General features: G+C 50.5%; 6 protein-coding genes across 6 annotated transcripts; 4 read left to right on the top strand and 2 right to left on the bottom strand.

The window, feature by feature from the left end:
- Window positions 1-357: 357 nt before the first annotated feature.
- LRP88_05741 (amino acid/polyamine transporter I) lies at window positions 358-2,099 on the bottom strand (the record flags this gene model as incomplete). Its single annotated transcript, XM_083242289.1, has 4 exons — window positions 358-933; window positions 990-1,151; window positions 1,201-1,712; window positions 1,769-2,099. 4 exons carry the CDS (start codon window positions 2,097-2,099, stop codon window positions 358-360), a joined length of 1,581 nt encoding a protein of 526 aa, XP_083101225.1.
- A 722-nt stretch (window positions 2,100-2,821) lies between these two features.
- On the top strand, window positions 2,822-4,117 carry LRP88_05740 (uncharacterized protein; the record flags this gene model as incomplete). Its single annotated transcript, XM_083242288.1, has 1 exon — window positions 2,822-4,117. One exon carries the CDS (start codon window positions 2,822-2,824, stop codon window positions 4,115-4,117), a length of 1,296 nt encoding a protein of 431 aa, XP_083101224.1.
- Window positions 4,118-7,228: 3,111 nt separating this feature from the next.
- LRP88_05739 (FAD-dependent oxidoreductase) lies at window positions 7,229-8,769 on the bottom strand (the record flags this gene model as incomplete). Its single annotated transcript, XM_083242287.1, has 4 exons — window positions 7,229-7,535; window positions 7,584-7,756; window positions 7,983-8,533; window positions 8,592-8,769. 4 exons carry the CDS (start codon window positions 8,767-8,769, stop codon window positions 7,229-7,231), a joined length of 1,209 nt encoding a protein of 402 aa, XP_083101223.1.
- Window positions 8,770-10,106: 1,337 nt separating this feature from the next.
- On the top strand, window positions 10,107-12,121 carry LRP88_05738 (Zn(II)2Cys6 transcription factor; the record flags this gene model as incomplete). Its single annotated transcript, XM_083242286.1, has 6 exons — window positions 10,107-10,162; window positions 10,278-10,360; window positions 10,429-11,266; window positions 11,317-11,403; window positions 11,454-11,847; window positions 12,107-12,121. 6 exons carry the CDS (start codon window positions 10,107-10,109, stop codon window positions 12,119-12,121), a joined length of 1,473 nt encoding a protein of 490 aa, XP_083101222.1.
- Window positions 12,122-13,668: 1,547 nt separating this feature from the next.
- LRP88_05737 (uncharacterized protein) lies at window positions 13,669-16,857 on the top strand (the record flags this gene model as incomplete). Its single annotated transcript, XM_083242285.1, has 4 exons — window positions 13,669-14,429; window positions 14,781-14,806; window positions 14,878-15,128; window positions 15,367-16,857. The coding sequence occupies 4 exons, from the start codon at window positions 13,669-13,671 to the stop codon at window positions 16,855-16,857; spliced, it is 2,529 nt and encodes an 842-aa protein (XP_083101221.1).
- Window positions 16,858-17,064: 207 nt separating this feature from the next.
- LRP88_05736 (uncharacterized protein) lies at window positions 17,065-17,766 on the top strand (the record flags this gene model as incomplete). The annotated part of the gene is made up of 1 exon (XM_083242284.1): window positions 17,065-17,766. One exon carries the CDS (start codon window positions 17,065-17,067, stop codon window positions 17,764-17,766), a length of 702 nt encoding a protein of 233 aa, XP_083101220.1.
- Window positions 17,767-18,194: the final 428 nt, after the last annotated feature.

The raw sequence follows: 18,194 nt of genomic DNA, 5'->3' as shown, positions 1-18,194 counted from the left end.
AGTTTCAAACGATAAATGCTGGTCATTTTATTATTCGCTGAATGCATATCTGGCGTATACATGAGGTCGAAAAACACCACCGCCCCATTATCTTTTGTACATGACACATCTCTATCTTGCAAATCTGATAAAGAAAAAAGAAATATCAGCCGTGTAACCAGGGAAACAAGCCTTGCGTCCGTTCTCGTGTGAGTTGAAGCATGCATGAAAAATGTATAGAGGCTGGCCAATACCGTCCCTTAAGAACCGAAGTGTGCGGTGAGTCATCTTTCACTCATGCCATAACTGGATATCCGCGGCGTCGTGCCAGGTGACTTTGAACCAAACCTGTCTCGCTGCAGACGCGGCGCCATGTAATTACCTAGATGTCCTCGCCCAGATCATCTGCTTGCCCTTGTACAAGATAAGGCCAAGCGCCCAGACCACAATAATGACCAGGGCTTGCTGGGGCGCAAAGAGAGCTCCCCTCACAATAACGAACCCACTCACGAGAACAAACAGGATAGGGTTGAACGAGTACGTCTTGTAAGGACGGTGGAGCTTTGGCTCGCGGTAGCGGAGGATGATGGCACCGAGAACGGTGAGGAAGAAGAAGGAAAACTCGGCGAGACCGTTGAGGGTCAGGAGGGCGCGGAAGTCGCCAAACAGGATGTACATGGTTCCGAGGAGAGCCGAAAGAATGACAGCGTTGATGGGGGCATCGGAGGACTTGCCCTGGCTGTCTCGGGAACGGGTGTTGTTGTTTGAATCGACAGTGAAGCCAACTCGACCAACGATGGTAAAGTAGTCGGGGATCCAGTCCTTCTTGGCTGCAGCAACCGTCATGCGGCTGGCGACGAAGGAGTTGCCGAGGAGAGAGCCAGCAATGACCAGGCAGACGAGGATGGCCATCAGGATGCCAAAGCCACGGCCCAAGAGCAGTGTGATGGCGGTCTACACACAAAAATATCAGCCAAGTTTTTCAATAAGAGCTTAGGACTTGAACTTACCACTGCCACGCTGTCAGTGGTGGAAACAACCTTCCAGGGGAGAAGGATGTAGTATCCAGCGTTGGCAAAAAAGAAGCAAACAATGGCCGTGGGGATCGACGTGTTGATAGCCAAAGGCAGCTGCTTGGCAGGCTGTGAAAGCTCAGAGGTGACATAGATGGCCTAGAATATGTCAACAAGAAACCCCCGTGCAAGTGATCAAGTAACCCACCTTATCCCAGCCAGAATAAGCCCAGAGAGCAGCATACAGGGCAGCCGAGTAGTGACCAAAAATCTCCCACTGGCTCAGCTGCGTCCAATCAGTCTCGGTGCCATCGGGGTTCAGTGTCTTGCGCCAGGCAAACCAAGACTGGCTGAACCACTCCTCTCCGCCAATCTCTCGGTTGGGCTGCGCGAGATGGATGCCGATGACAGCCATGGCGGCGACAACAACGACAAAAATGCTGAAGAACTTGGTAACGACAAAGAAGTTGTTGAGGCGCGTGCTGGCCTTGGTGCTAATTGAGTTGGCAACACTCATGCCGACGAGGACCATGATGGACAGCAGCTTGTGCTCAACGGTGTCGGAGGCATCAGTGACACCGGCAGCTGAGAAGGCGCTCTCAGCAAAGGCGATGCTAAGAATGGCGAGAGTCGCCGGCATAATAGCAACAATCCAGGTCCATGCTGCAAGGAAACCAAACACTGGACCAAAGATGTGCTGAAGGTAAGGCTGAACACCACCTGACATGTCGTTAGAACCAAAACAAATCTCATCCACTCATGTCTCAGCTTCAAACCTTCTCCGGGAATGGCGGTTCCGAGCTCGGCGAAAGTCGAGGCTCCGGTCCAGGCAAGACCACCGCCGACGAGCCAGATCATGAGGGCGATGCCCGGCGACGGGACATTGGTGTCAATTGAGCCGGGCGACGTGAAGACGCCGCTGCCGATGACGATGCTCACGACAATACCAAAGGCCTCGACGGCTCCGAGATTCCGCGTGAATGACCCCTGCGCCTGCGCGTGTCGATCAGTGGGCGGGTACTCGGCGGACCCCTCGCGACTCTCATCGCGGTCCTCGGCCAGCAGAGGCTGGTGGTCTCTGATATCGTCGACCTGGTGAGAAGGCATCTTCGCGTCACGTTGCGTCAAATGAGTGAAAGGCTTCGTTATCGCGCGAGATCAGCAAATCGTGGGAATAAGGAGGTCCGTTGGTTTGGTCTTGAGACGGCGCAAAATGCGGAAGCCAGATTGCGTGACCCCCCATAGCGGCTAATCGTCGGAGCTTACGTCAGAAAACGCCACAGGGGGAGGCAAAACACTGATCTTTTTCCTAAGGTAGTCTCAAATTGAGACAAGATAAGCCACAGTTGTTGGTTGTGTTTTTCGCAATCAATCTCGCGATGGCTTCCTCTTTTTGAAGTTGGAGCTTGGCCTGCATATGTCACGGTCTTTTAATTCGCCCTCGAGACCCCCGTTCGTGGGAATGCGCCCATCACTGAAACGGTAACATTTCCCCTGTGCAATTTAAAGCCCCCCCGTTGTTTGGACCCATCTGACAAACGCTCACTCGTCGCCTTTTCGTATTCACAGTGCAGGGACTCGCTTCTGCCATTCTACCCACTGATCCCTGGTTCTGAAACGTTTTGACGAAACTATGCCAGGCTGGTTGGATAGTCCACCAATTGACTGCTGGAACTTGTGTAAACTCCCGTCAGATGTTTTATCGTGATAGGGGAATATAAAGAAGACTATGGTGCCGGTGCAGTGGTTGGCCGATTAAGCACCTTGAATTCACTTCTATTCTTTACCTTATTTTTAACCTTCTTTTTTAAAACTGCCGTTCGTTCAAAATGGGTTTCATTAACCGAAAGATTGCCGCTCTCGGCCTTCTCGCTGTGGGCAGCCATGCTGCTCCCCAGGCCGTTACCCCAACTGCTGATGCCCAGGCGGCACCCGCGACTTACACGGCAAACCCCAACGTTGGCCCTGGTGGCAGCAGCTTCAAGGATTCCGCTCACTTCCGCGTTTACGGTGGAAACGCCAACGATGTCAGTCAGGCTATTGACATGCTGGAGGGAGCGTACGACTGCTTTGTTGGAACTCTCAAGTGGCGCTCTCCCGGTCTGTCTTTTAATGATGTTGAAGGCACTGGAGAGCACTACAAGACCAACATTTACTCTGTTGGTACTCTTGAGAATGCCGCTGGTGTGATGCACTCTGACTACGAGACTGGGCTGGCCTGGCTCGAGGTCGTTAATGAGTACCTGGCTGTTCCTGGCGTCACTGTTCACGAATATGGCCACGGCCTTCACTACCACCAGCGCACTTGGGTTGATCAGGGCCGAACTGGCGCTTGGTGGGAGACTCTCGCTAACTGGGTTGCTGATACCTACAAGACCTCCGACATCTGCGCCGATGCCCGATCCAAGCACAGCCAGGAGACTTCTGCCACTGAGATTGAGCTTAACAAGGTCCTCGGCGACTCTCACCAGGTCATTGTCGACGGATCCGTCAATACTGGTAACTACTACCAGGCCTGGCCTTTCTTCACCTACCTCACCAACAACCCGGATGACTTTGCTGGCCTCGGCCAGGACACGCTGCGACAGCTTATGGTCCAGTACCAGGAGGGCAGCAACGAGACTCCTCTCCACACGCTTGCCCGCGTCTCCCAGAACGCCACCGTCGGCGACATTGTCGGCCGCTACTGGGCCCGCATGGCCTACGTCGACATCGGCCACCCCTCTGCTCAGGAGGTCTTCTTCAACCAGCGAGAGACCATCAACTTTGCCAACGTCGAGGCTTCCGGAAACGGCTACAAGCCCAAGGCTGACCGTCAGCCCCGCTACATGGGCGCCAACATCATTCCCCTGACCGTTTCTGGCAGCGAGGTTCAGGTTAAGGTGACCTCTGATGCCGAGTTTGTCGCCACCGTCGTTGTCTACCGTGAGGGCGACGAGTCGTCCTACGTTGCTCTCACCAACGGCGCTGCTACTGTTCCCGTCAAGACTGGTGAGCAGGTCAGCGTTGTTGTGGCTAATGCTCCTGCTGAGCCTATTCTGTACGACGGCTTCAACCTGAGCGACGAGGTTTCCAAGGGTCTGGACTACACCCTTGAGGTTACCGGCGCCATTGTTCAGGCTTAAGTATAATCCTGGCTATTGTACGGCTTTCCATTCTTGTACATAGAAAATTCTATAGATAGTCAAGGTATATACAAAAAGCATGGTAATCCAAAGATTAAATGCTGCATCTATCCCAGTATGAATATCCTGACGAGTCAAAGGAGCAATAACAGAGTTACAATGGTCCTCAAGTAAGAAGTACTAAAGAACTAATGGTAGACTTGGCAAATGATGAAATAGTTCATTGAGTTTGCTTCTTAGTAGCGCGTTAAGTCCACCAGCAAGGAACATAATTATATCTTCATAGAGAACTAAGAATCCTCATTAAAAGTCAAATAAGCATTTATTTATTCTATTCCTGGGGCTAAAAAAGCCCTCCCTAATCTTAAGCCTCATCTCTTCATCACTTTCTTGGATCTACGGATAGTTGACCAGATAAACGCTTACATATCCTACATTGACCCCCAGTTCTGTGTCCTTGTAGACGACTTATATTGTGTTGTGCTCTCTGAGGCTATCACGACCTCCCTTTCTAGGGCCCGTGTGACTACGTTCGGAGCTGCCTGCAGGATCCAATCCGACAATAGCAATAGCCGCCAGCAGAAGAACCACCAAACACCAATGTTATCACGCAGATTGCTTATTAACAATTTCCACTGCCAACAAAAATTATCATCTCACTGGGCTGAGATTATTTCCCTTCAAGCTTCTCTTTAACACCGCCGCCATGACCATATGCTCTCTATGCCTCCCGGCCTTGGTAGTCCCCACACCGCTGCCGATACTGCAAAGGTCTGACGTTGGCTCCCTCCATCCTTGCTCTATACCATTTGTTCGCGCCAGCCGCGATGATGCACCCGCTATAGACCAAGTTGGGTTGCTCCATCATTCCAGCCTTGATTCATTCTCGCTTTCAGCAGAGAACTGCCCGCTTTGCAGAGTCATCTTGCAAAAGATTGAAAAGTTCATCCAAGATTTTAAACAGACGGAGCAGAATGCCTATAATAGGGCCTGGTGGATTGATCACCTAGGCCATGCTCTTCCCGCTGAGTGGACCCTCAGACTGGTCCAACGTGATGATGAGGCGGATGGCTTCGTGGTCCTTGCAATTAGCAAGAACGAGGAGTACCTCTACATGATTGATGTTTTTGGGTTCTGCGTCGAACCTGAAGAGTCAATGTATTCGACTTCCGATTTATCGGACCGCGGAGCATCGGTTACTGGACGAGTTCGCGGGGCTCGAGTTGATCCCGATGCTGGGTCTAAGAGAACCCTGAACGTGGCTGCTGGCTGGATACACGACTGTGTGTCAAACCACGACGGCTGCCAACCTCTTCAAAGCCCACTTCCCTCACGACTTATTGACCTGGACGCTTTTGATGACCCAAGCAAAATTCGCCTGTGGGAGACGAAAGGCACGGCGAGATCCAATTCCTATGTGACCCTCAGTCACTGTTGGGGAGTTGACACCTCACATCATGTGAAAACTACACATGCAACACTCCTTAGTCACTTGGACACTATCATCGTACAGGAGCTCCCCCAGACTTTCCAAGATGCAATCAACGTCACACGCCATCTTGGCATACGCTTCCTCTGGATCGACTCTCTCTGCATTTGCCAAGATGATCCTGATGACTGGGCCAGAGAGGCTGCTGCTATGCAGAGAATCTATGCCGGAGCATTCTTAACCATCTCCGCGGACGGCGCGTCAGGGTCTGCGCATGGGTTCTTGTAAAGGCGGGAACGAAGGCATGTGCCTATACCATTGAAATTTACTCCTGAAAACACCGACTCAGCCACTGCAACAAGACCGAAGGAAACTAGTGTACCTGCGTACGCCTTTGAATTCCCCCCGTGGGAAGCATTCAAGAAGCGCGTTTTACTCGCTTTGATGGGTCAGCCTCTATCATACCGGGCCTGGGCCATGCAAGAACGCCTCCTTTCCCATCGCGTGTTGCATTTTACGAGTGAGCAGCTCTTCTTTGAATGCAATTGCCACTTTCTATCTGAAGATGGCATCAGAATCTTGGGCCGCTGGAATTCTTTAGACCTGGGGGGTGATAAAACATTGTTTGACCTGTCCCCGGTTTCCAACATTCACCGAATGTGGGACCTCATCCTGGAAGAGTTTACTACACGACAACTCACGGTCAAAACGGATTGGTTCCCGGCTCTTTCAGGGTTAGCAGCTCAAATCAGGGGTAAGTTGAGCGCTGATGCGGCGCGAGACAAGCCATCAGATAACCCTCAGGATGTCGAATACGTTGCAGGCCTCTGAAGCAACACTTTGGTCAAAGGGCTGGGCTGGGGCGCTTTTAACCGAATGCAAGAAGCTATCGCTTTTCCAGGTGAACGACCTCTGCCAGGAGACAAAGGATACATTGCTCCAACGTGGAGCCCAGCTTCCTTCGACAGGCATTCAGTTCACAACACGGCTGGCCGCTGGGCTGACATTGCAGTTGTTACTGGCTACAGTGTGACACCCAAGACTATTCAAAACCCACTCGGCGAAGTTGTGGATGGTTGTATCAGCCTGCGAGCTCCCTTGGTGAAACTGGAGCACAGTGAGCTACCAGATATGGATGAGAATGTCCGGAGCAGGAGGCAACAGTTTCTAAGGCTATGCACGCCCCACAGTGACCGATATGGATCGGTTGTGGATTTCGATGGACTTGGACGTCATACCGCTGAGACACGCTCCTGGGTCCAACAGAATGAGATATTTGCAGTATTTCTATCCGAGTTCAGGTGTAAAGATGATATATCTTACAGGGCGCTAGCAGTCATGCCCGTCAGCCCAGAGAAACGAGTAAGGGCCGAGCGGAACGAGTTTCGCAGGATTGGATGCATTTATTTCGGTTTAGATGATGATGTGGATAACAAAAAGATGATACATGATCTGCAGTGGGTTGAAGAGATAGTCTTGGTCTAGCAATATGATTTAATGATATAAAAGTGATTGTGCCTCTGAACCGTAGGAATGAAGAGCGTTTATAATAATTTATAAAAATCATTCATCCATTCTAGTTCTATCTATTAAGGCCAGGCCTTCTATCTCAAATCGTGAAACTGCAAACATGTTTATCTAGGACACAAACGGAATCACTCCAAAGGGGGAACAAATCAAGATCAGTCCCAGTCGTCGACATTCTTTTCCCCACGCTCGGCAAGGCCCAAAAGCTCACCAACAGTCCAAAGCTTGAACATGTGACCAGGAGGCGTGTTCGTGTTCTCGAATGTAGTCCCAACAGCAATGTGGTTCGCGCACTTCCCGTACATTTCATATGCGTACTGCTCGGCATCATGCTGGGACACCCATTTGTCGACTTGCTTAAGAATCGAGGAAGGATCTTTGGCGGCAGCGTCCCAGTCGGTGTTGTGAAAGTTCTCCCTGTTTTTGAAGCCCATCTTCTGGGCGCAAGTCACTCTCTCGAATCTGCGGACAGTTAGATAGATACACCCTTACGTGTTCTGTATCACTCACCTAAGTTTGTTCTGGACTCTGAGAGTCAGAGGAGCATTACTCTTTCCACTCAGCTGAAGGAGAGCTGCGAGAGAGAAGGAATCTTCAAGAGCCATGGTCGCACCACTTGCAGAAGTAGGGAGGAATGTATGAGCTGAGTCTCCAATCTGGACAACCCTCGCCTTTGGGGAAACCTATTTCTCTTTCGGGTTACGCCACATAAGTTTGAAGTCCACAACACCATCCTCTGGGGTTGGGGTGATGAGGTGTTTGAACCATGGTGCCCATCCCTCGACATAAGGGAGCGCTTTCTTGGGATCGGTAGACTTGGCCCAATCTTCTTCAGCACCTCCGTCATCCTATAAAATATCGGCTGCTGGATTTCCGAGCTTGAATCATGAGAGGGTGTAGGCTCTATACCTTGTGCGTAAGCATCCAGATCATCTCCTTGCTTGTCTTGCCCAGAACCATGTGGGCGCCAGGACCAAAGTATAGACGAGACTCGCAGTCAATGTCCTTCCACACTTCAGCAACCAAGGGACTCTTCAGAGCTTGTTCGAGTGGATATGTGCTCCGAAACAAGGCCAAGCCTGAACTGATGGGCTGTTCCTTGGTCCCATTTATGAGGTGCCATGATCGAGAGCCGATTCCGTCAGCGGCCACGACAATATCGGCAGTGAGGTCTCCACCATCCTCGAGATGGACACCAGCGTGGTCATCGGCTTCAAAATAGTCAACTACCTTGGCAGCGTAGCGGATGGGAATGCCGAGGTGCAGGGTATACCGATGGAGTAGTGAATGAAAGAGGGATCGACACATGCCCAGGCCTTCGCCTAGCTTCCCTATGAAGCCACCGTCGAATTTGTACGCATGGTACTCCCTAGGGAATGGTGATTCGTAACAGGCGTCAAGGAAGCCGGGCCAATTCTTCATGGCGTTCAAAGCCGAGTCACCAATTACAATGATGTCGCCTATCAGAAGCTTAGTTCATCATATTGAGTGAGAAGAGAGAAGAAAGGGCGGTCGTACCGTAGTCTTCGAAATTAGGCCGGCGGTCGATGACACGAACGTCGTGACCCTTTCCGTGTCCTTCGATTGCCATGCCGAGACCTGCAATGCCGCCACCCACAATTAGGATGGACAGCCCGGATGAAGGATACCTCTGGATTGGCTCCGCGATATTGAACGTGTTTGGCACACTTACCATTGTGTCGGCTAAGACCTGAAGATGTTGGGAGAGGTTATTCCTAGAGTAGTTGGCAGAGAATAAATATGAACAGGTCGGAGGTACTTATAGCTGTAGTTCACGTATATGCATACCCGAAGAGTAAGATATCTGCTTCCACGGAAGTTCGGGGAGGTCGTGATCCCGTATAAACGGGGGTCGTGGATACGGCCGAGGCTCATGCGGCCCAGGGACGAGATTGCTCAATAGTCCGGCAGCATTTGGATAATGATCTGCATTACCCGTGAAGCTTGAAAGTTATGGCTTAGTTCAACATGATTCTGGAAGACCATTTTCTGGCTTGGCTTCGCAGCCGACGGAGAACCACGCTGTGAGATGTAAGAGGGGGGGCGGCTACCACTGACACTCCCACGGAGATGCTATTAGTCGATTCAAGCACCAGCATCACGGACACTTTCGAGCAGACTCGGCACTTTCCCCATTGATGCTAAAGTCATTAATAAGCGGGAGAAGGGGCTAGGTTAGAAAGAGAGTTGTCTTCTCGATGCATACCCTAATTACATCAAACCCAGGTTTCAGAACTGACCCACCGATCTGCGGCCTCCAAAACCCGATATTAGCAGTATGAGCGTATACAACCTGACGCGACGGTGTAGAAGCAGCTAATTCCGAGACCTCATCATCCCCATCTTTTTGGGTTGTTGGAAAACAGAAGAGCATTCGCATCTCTAGACGGAACTTTAGTACAAACTCATTTAGTGTTTGGCGGTTTCGCTGCATCATCGAATCAAAGTATGTCACATAATTAGCTAGCTAAACATTAATATTAGAAGAACATCTTCACGAGAATGGCCCGAGCTCCTACGTGCTTCGACCTCCGGGTGTAGGTCTCCCTTGGGCTACATCTTCTGGATAACATGCAGTACACTGATTAAAGGGGTATAACTTACTGTATGTGTTTTAACACATATTCCCAAGTTCATTAATCCCAATCCATTCCGATCCTTTGCCATGTCTACCCGGGAGCTTACGTCCATTGCTCAATACAGATCAACCAATGGCTCTGCATCTTACACAGCATGCCATCTGCACCCTGAAGAGCATCGTTACTCCCCCCATGGTCCCATAGAACCTCGGAGTCTCCTCCGCATCCGCACTCTGCCCGGAGCACCCTCGGTGATAGCATGCCGGAAGTCCACGGTCAAGCCCGGGCCGGTGACTCAGTTTCTCCGTGCCCTATTGTCAAAAGTGGATCCGGAGGGCGCGACATGTGGCCACTTGTGTCCGGGCGGAGAAAAAAGCCGCCAACCTCCGCCACTCTTCCGCCCTCATCCGCAGATTCATTCCTACCCTCTGACATGGATTCTGCAAAGCGGAAGCGTGCCGCCAAGGCCTGTAATTACTGTAGGAAGAGGTAGGTTACACGAGGATGACAGTGGGCGTAGAGTCTGCCAGACACGACATGTTTGCTGCTCTTCGGTGCCTTTTTCCGTGATGGACCGCGCTGATGATTGACTTTTCACCACTAGAAAGAGAAAATGTGATGGTAGGCAGCCGGTTTGTTCCCTCTGCGAAGAGGCAAACAACTCTGAATGCGAATATCGGGATGAGAGTGAGAGCAACAAGTATGTACCTTCGGACATGTTTACGCCAATCACCTCATTCATTTGCTGACTGCAGCTGGCAGACGAATCGCTGTCGAGGTAGACCGAGTCGATGAAATCTTTAGTCGGCTCGAGACCCTCGAGTCTACCTTTCGCCATGCGATAGCAGTACGGAGGGATAGGAGTCCTGTCTCTACTCCTTATACCTTACCACGCCATGGAGAAGCCATCAGTCCTGAAAATGCGGCTGCCTCGGTCCCTTCCACGACCGACAGACCGGGAACGGCTTCTTTATCCCACTTTGCCAACAATAATGTCTTCAACACCACCATGGACATACCCTTGTCTCACTCATCCACGACAGGAAACCTCCTTCGCTCAGCACCCGCCAAAGCGTTGCTGGGCCACTATCCCGCTGACCTGTTTCTCCATATTGAACTTCGCCGACCTATCCCCGACGGCCTGCAGCTCATTCCAGTACCGACCAACCAGATAAACTTGCCCACGTTACAACCCGATGAGACGGATATCCTGATACAGAACTTCTTTCGACTAGTCCATCACTTTCATCCTATCCTTGACCAGAGGGCATTTCACGACTTGTACAACCGGACTATTGATGATGGCTTGCGTCCCGATCTTGCCTCTGCTTTGGTCTTGGTCGTGCTGGCTCTTGGAGCTGTAGCCGCTGCAACACCGAACCTGTCGGAGCCTTCGTGGCACCCTGGTATTCAGTATTTTACTCCTGCCGTTCGACTCCTCTTGGCCGAGTCTCTGTGCTCGTTTGGTGGCAATCCCATCCTGCCGCAGGCGCTGTACCTGGCGGCGCTTTACTATAGTTATATATCCAGGCCTCTACTCGCTTGGAGGCTGGTTCATATGGCATCTACGGATGTGCAGCATTACTGGATCCGGTGAGTCAAATTATTTGGCGATATTGACGATTGCTAACTTCTGGGATAAGCTCTGAGAAGTTGCTCCGTGATGGCCAGGGCGGATCACAAGATCAGTCAATTCTCAGGGTCTTTTGGGCGATTCTCGTCCTTGAATGGTGCGTTGCTTGCTGAGGAGAGCTGCGCGCGATGTGCTAACTACCCGTAGCGATATTCTTGCCGAGCACCATCTTCCACGCAGTGGTATTGAGAAGATTGTAGACAAACTGCCCTATCCCTGGTCTGACGGTCCATCCGAGCCTTACATGCACCGCTGGCTCGCGGACCTTTCATCACGACGCCTACTCAACCGCATTCACTACGTGCTGTATGCTGGTGCTGAACCGGGTACCGGGGGTGATGGGGCTGCTGAACACTCGGCAGATGAAAGTCTTCCTAATCTGGCGAACGAGTTGAATCACCAACTAGGCGGTTGGTATCATCTCCTCCCTCATAGCATACGGCCGAACTTGGATAGTCCTCCATCTGGGGCGGACGACACCATGGTTACGATACGCTACCATACCACAGGGGATATCATTTTTAGACCCTTTCTGTATCAGGTTTGCGCATTGGCACCCGATGCATCTCCAAGTGCGACTTTACTCGAGAATGCTGAAAGATGTTTGTTCCATTGCCGGGGATACTTGGATGCCGTGGAGCATGCTGTCCGCGCCCCTACAGCTTCACTGGAGAACTTGCTACATGGGTAAGTGAAGTACGTTCCTTGAAGCGAAACTCAAATGCTAACTAGGACATCAGAACAATGGCGGTTGTATTGCTGCTATCATTCGCCGCCTTTTCCAAACTCGAACCTCTTAGAGTACGAGATCTTAATCAACTACAAGATAAGGGGATACGGATCTGTGAGAGATGGGCGTTTCCGGGATCGAGTATTGAGCAGATGGTTGTCATCTTGCGTGCGCTGAGAGCTAAATGCATCGATACGGGATGAACGATGGGCAGTCATATAGTAACTACTATAGTGATATCTTTTGTAAAAATACCCTTGATAACGTTTCTCTTGAACATTGGTCCAACGTTGTCATCAAGTGTCGATCTCACAGGTGGGCACTCTCCCATGTTTGACATTAGGGCGCACGCTAAAACACGCCTTCACGTCGACAACCGGGAATGCCGTGGAACCTTCAAGATTCTGCCGATAACAATTCTCAGAGAAAATCCACAAGGAGGTCCATTCGGAGCCAGCTTTTAAATATCAAGGGATGTCAGAGGAAACTGACATAACAAATTCCTTACGTGAACCCTCTGAAAGATCATACGACACCATCACCCCCACAACACGCAACATCGTCTTTACTTTCACCGACCCAAGCGAAACGCTAGAGTCATATTACATTAATCGAATCAAACCCATCGATCCAATGGCGGCAAAAGAATCGCAGCCTGTTGCAGCAACCAACAAACCTGTCGCTATCCGCCCGGCAAGCGCCAAGGATGTTGGTCGCATTGCAGAACTCGGGGCCCACGTTTTCACAAGGACGTTTGGCCACTCGGTCGAGCCACACGAACTGGAAGCTTTTCTCGAGGAATCTTACACTCCATCGGCTATTGCGAAGGATATAAACGACCATGACAAGGATGCGATAGTCGCGACCGATGCGAATAATGACATCTTTGGCTTTGCGTACCTAACGAGGGGGACTACTGAACCTTGCGTCCAACATGTTGAAAATACAGTCGAACTTCAGCGCATCTACGTCCACCCCTTAGCACACGGTAAAGGAGTTGGACGCGCCTTGGAGAGGGCCATCGAGAACATGGCACGAGAGCAAGGCTTCAAAAACATCTGGCTTGGAGTTTGGGAAGAGAACCCGAGGGCGATAAAGGCATACGAAAAATGGGGATACACGCAAGTGGGGGATCATGACTTTGTTATTGGGATGGTGGTTCAGACGGATAATATCATGCTTAAAGCTTTGTGAGGGTTCTTTTAGGATGGCGTTTAGGTGATCAGGGAGCTTTATTTGATTAGTTTGCTGGCGTTACGAAATCCATAGACTAACCTTCGGACAAGTTCTCCGTCGATAATTGGCGACTTCGGAGTCTTTTGCCGGCTCCGAAATGTGCACACAGGGTGATAGCGCTACCACTAACCAATGTCGCCCTCTCGATTCGCCCTAGGCTCTGATTAGAATGACTGAGTCGTTGATTTGCCGCGCCGAGAACCTCCCACACCGGCCCGGCCTGTCGTCATTTAGGCGGTCCGCTTGTCCCGCCGCTGGCTTTAAGACGTGTATTGCGCCTTGCGATTACCCCAGGTTCTCAGTGTTACCCTGCCGAACCTGACCATCAACTTATCCATCGCTGAGATTTTCTCCTTCCCGTTCAATTGTCCCTAGAATACTTGCGCATCTTCCATCATGTACATTCGAGCTGCCCACGCAGAGACTGATCTCCGCGTTCTTCGAGGCCTCATCCAGGAGAACCCTCTGGGCATGCTTACGACAGGCATCAGATCCCCTACATACCCCTTCCTTCAAAGCAGCCACATTCCATTCATCCTCGATGTTGAAGATGAATCCAGCGAAACCGAACTTGGCTGGCTAAGGGGACATCTCGCCCGACAAAACCCACAGAGCAAAGCCATGATGGAAGCTTGCACCTCCAACCCTAGCGCCGACAACTTTCTCGAAGATGAGGTCCTCATCATTTTTACTAGGCCCGCCCACCATTATGTTACGCCCAAGTTTTACAAGGAGACGAAGCCTGCGACTGGAAAAGTTGTGCCTACTTGGAACTATGCTGCTGCACAGGCTTATGGAAGGGCGCGCGTCTATTTTGAGAACAACGATGAGACGTCTTCATTCCTCGGAACCGCTATTTCTGATTTGAGCCATCATGCGGAGACCAATCAGATGGGATATACCGGCGGGGATAGACCCTCAGAGTGGAAGGTCACCGATGCCCCGGAGAGGTATGTTGAATTGTTGAAGCGGAACATTATCGGCATTGAGATTGAAGTCACCCGACTGGAGGGCAAGTTCAAGATGAGCCAGGAGATGGGAAAGGGAGACAGAGAAGGGGTTATCAACGGTTTTGAGAGCTTGCAGTCGGAGAGGGGAGATGACATTGCAAAGGTGGTTAGGGAGCGCGGTGAGATCAAAGATCGTCAGGCCCAGAAGTGAATTGGTTGAGTGTTTTAACGTAGCATTAGTTTAGAACGATGACCAAGTTCAAGAAGAATTCTCGTATATGAAAGAATCTTTGGCGCTGCCCATATTATCTCAGCGGATATAAACGACAAAGCCTGTCATCTTAAGATAGATTCGAGGTATCCCTTAGGATAAGGGTTAGATATGCAGTTAGAAGAGACTCTACGCGAACTTGATTTAATTTTGGATCTCTTTATATTAATAGTAGACTTTTCTTTTATAAGAATGTTCAATACTCATGAGAATCTTATGATATGGTTGGTCTGGCGGGTAGGCCCTGGAGCCAAGCTCGTGTGTGAACTGTCCGCTCTCCAGAATAGGAACAAGGTGCAAATCTACATAACCAGTAAGTATACCGACCCGTTTGCAGAGTAATCCCGGTAAAATAAACATCTACTAAGACGGAGCAGCGTATAGTCCGACTGTTTGGCTCAAGATGGGCCATCTCGGCCTGCATCCCTCTTGAACCGGAGACGAACAAGCTTATCGAGGGAGACGCCGAAACTCAACTCAGACGCATCTTTGAGAACCTCAAAATTATTCTGGAAGAGTCTGGCACTACCCTGGACCGCATCATCAAGCAGAACGTCTACCTCACCAACTTTGAAGACTTTGAAGCTTTCAACAAGGTTTCGGCTGAGTATCTTGGGGAAAATAGACCGGCTAGGGTGACTATGAAGGTTATGGAGTTGCCAAAGGGGGCCAGGATGGGGTTGGACGTTGTTGCTGCTCTGCCTAATTGAGTCCTCGGGCCGAAGCAAAGGCATTGATGAGGGGGCATTTTTGTTGTGCAGTATCACGTCCAATAGGGTTTGAATGGAAGCTTGATAACTGCTTTGTTTACAGCTGTGCCTGAAACTCTGTGCTTATCTTTGAAAAGAAGGGTCCTAACTCACTCACTAGCAGTGGGCTCACACCGGTGCTATGCAGCTGTTTACCGGGTCAACGAGTATCAAGGTTTTCCAGCTCTTGGGCAGTAAATCACACACGAACCTTGATTCTGTTGTTGCCTGCCTATATAAAGCCCCTCCTTCATCCTCATCCTTTCCTCTCCTTCTTCTCTCCTGCATCGCTGTTGTTGCGAATCTCAGTTCCCACACTATTGAGAACACCACCACAAACATCACCACAAACATCACCATGGAGAACATCACCAAGAGCGTCGCCAACATAGAACCATCAGAGCCATACTTGGAGCTCTTGAACCCAAAGTCCAAAATTGAGGACAAATTTCACCTATTCCCTAATCTCCCTACCGAGATTCGATGTCAGATCTGGGAACAAGCGCTCTGCCACGAGCGCCTCATTTTTATCGAGCTTCACGCCAATCTAGACCCTTGGACAAATACACTGATCCCAGACGACTACGTTATCACTTTGCCACAGCGCTCAACCATCAGCAAGCTGTTCAGTGTCAACGCAGAATCGCGGGTTTGCGCATCACGCTTCTATCGCGTCCAGCTTCCCTGTTCATACCGTTGCGGTGACCATGTGGAAGAGAATGGGATTCTGTACTTTAATGCCGAACTGGATACCCTGGCAATTTCGGGTTTTGGGTATTTCGTCAAGTTTGCCAATGACCTCTGGATGCACGACCCGAAGCGTGTAGGCCTTGTCAACGTGGCCATCGAGGCGTCGTCCACACACCACAGATTTGTGCACCTATACAACGACCCAAAGAATCACACTCTTCTGCGAGAGACGTTATATCGGATCAAGCGCGTCATATTCATGTCTATCCGGGAGCAAAAGGAAAATTCCGTTTGTTTGCGCTTCGTCGACTGCGCGCCGGATTCTGTCTCGGAACTCAAGCCGCATTTCTCCCGGCCTATCCTGGGTGCAACACCCATTTTTCATCGGCAGCCCGAGACCAGGCCTGTTCAGGATGAAATCAAGGAGTTATTCATTGGACGGCAGGACCCTCGCGTCTACGTTCATGGATGGGCCAGCCTCGTTGCTGCTCTGGGTGTTCAATCCGATATTGAATACAAATTCATGGTTGCATGGGGTCATCGAAGAGAGCAGATCAGCAATCGAGGCGATGCTGAAGGATACGTTCAGGAGATGATTGAACACTGGAAGGAACATTTGCAGGTTCCCCGAGGCCAACTTCGACAACCGAAATGGCTCTCAAGCGCCGTCGACAGGGACTTCAAGTACATCAACCCAGTACACAAGGGCTGCAACAATGTCGACCAAGTACCTCAGCCAGTGGTTGGCTTTTGGCTCTTCCCCATAGAGTGTCTTGGACCTCTGCCTCGTCTCAGTGAGGATCCCACGGCTCCCTGGAGGGATAATTGGTATTTGAAAAAGACTCCAGATGGTAGAGTCAGTTACTTTACCCCATTCAACGACTTGTCTGAGTATTTGCCTGAGCTCTGCATTTCACATCTTTAGATAGTCCCCGTATTTTCTCAATAAAGTCGGTTTACAGCTTTGCTTCGTCGTATCTACAGTGAGTGTGTCACGTGACAAGAAAACTCGACTCATCTTGTGCCCCATCACCAAATGTGCAACTCATACGACGTTTATCTTTTCATGATTCAAGCCAGCGCACAACTTCGCACTCTAGAATGATGCACTCGCCTATATAGACTGCGCAAAATGGAGGAACTTTCTATCAAGCCCTCTGGCATCTTTATGCAGAAAGATTTTATCACGCCAGAACACGAAGCCAAACTTGTCCACCTCTTTCAGCATGAGCTAGACTGGCCTGCACGCTCAGGGCGTCTATCACTGCACTGGGGATATACCTTCAGCTACAAAACATTTGGAATCGATGAAGATATACCTTTCAAGCCGTTCCCAGACTGGCTTGTCCCTCTACTTCCCACTACCGAAGGGCGCCCGCCGGATCAAGTCTGCCTCCAACATTACGCACCTGGCACTGGGATACCGCCTCATGTCGACACTCACGGTGCATTCGACCAACTATACGCGCTATCACTAGGATCGCCGTTGTTCATGCAGTTTCTGGACAAGGAAACAGGTGAAAAGACAGAGGTGGATTTGCTACCTCGGAGCATGATCCAGATGAGCGGGGACTCGAGACTTCACTGGACACACGGCATCAAGTCTCGCAAGACGGACACCCTACCGGATGGGACAGTAAGGCCAAGGAAGGATCGTTGGAGTCTTACATATCGCTGGTTACGCGAGGGTGGAGAGTGCGAATGTGGAAATGAGAAGCTGTGTGATACGGCACAGAGACGAAAGGGTGTGGAGAGGGAATATCGGTGGAAGCAGTATGAGGAAGATGTAAAGAAGAATGAAAAGACGACGGGTCATATAGGGCTGGCGAGTTGACCTTGGGCCCTATCTGTTGGCTCAGGGTAGATGGTTCAGTGTATTAATTCCCTATCGGCTCTTTTTCATCTTTAAGCATAGCCTGACGGGGCAGTACCGGCAAAAGTGACGCTAAGGATCATATTTGAAGACGAACTGAGAAGATCACCACATGTTTCAAAGGGCGCAGCTAAGCCATAGACTACAGTTGATACAGAGACTAGGAAGATGAAGAACCAAATGGGTTCTATCAAGCCAACAAGATCAATCAAATAGGATGATAGGATAGACGACGCCAACATGACACGCAAGGACCGTTGTGTGAGCCCGATGCAGGTGATGCACAGCCCACAGAAGGCCCTTGGCAGTAGAACCAACAGCAGGCATGCTTCGAGTGAAAGTCTGGGCGATCTGTTGGGGATAGCATGGGCTTTCGATCCTGGAACATC

Source organism: Fusarium phalaenopsidis (genome assembly GCF_050370095.1).
Source record: "Fusarium phalaenopsidis strain FUZ10S chromosome Unknown contig_32296, whole genome shotgun sequence".
In the NCBI taxonomy this organism is placed as follows: Eukaryota; Fungi; Ascomycota; class Sordariomycetes; order Hypocreales; family Nectriaceae; genus Fusarium; species Fusarium phalaenopsidis.
This window is presented reverse-complemented; position numbering and strand designations above follow the sequence as displayed.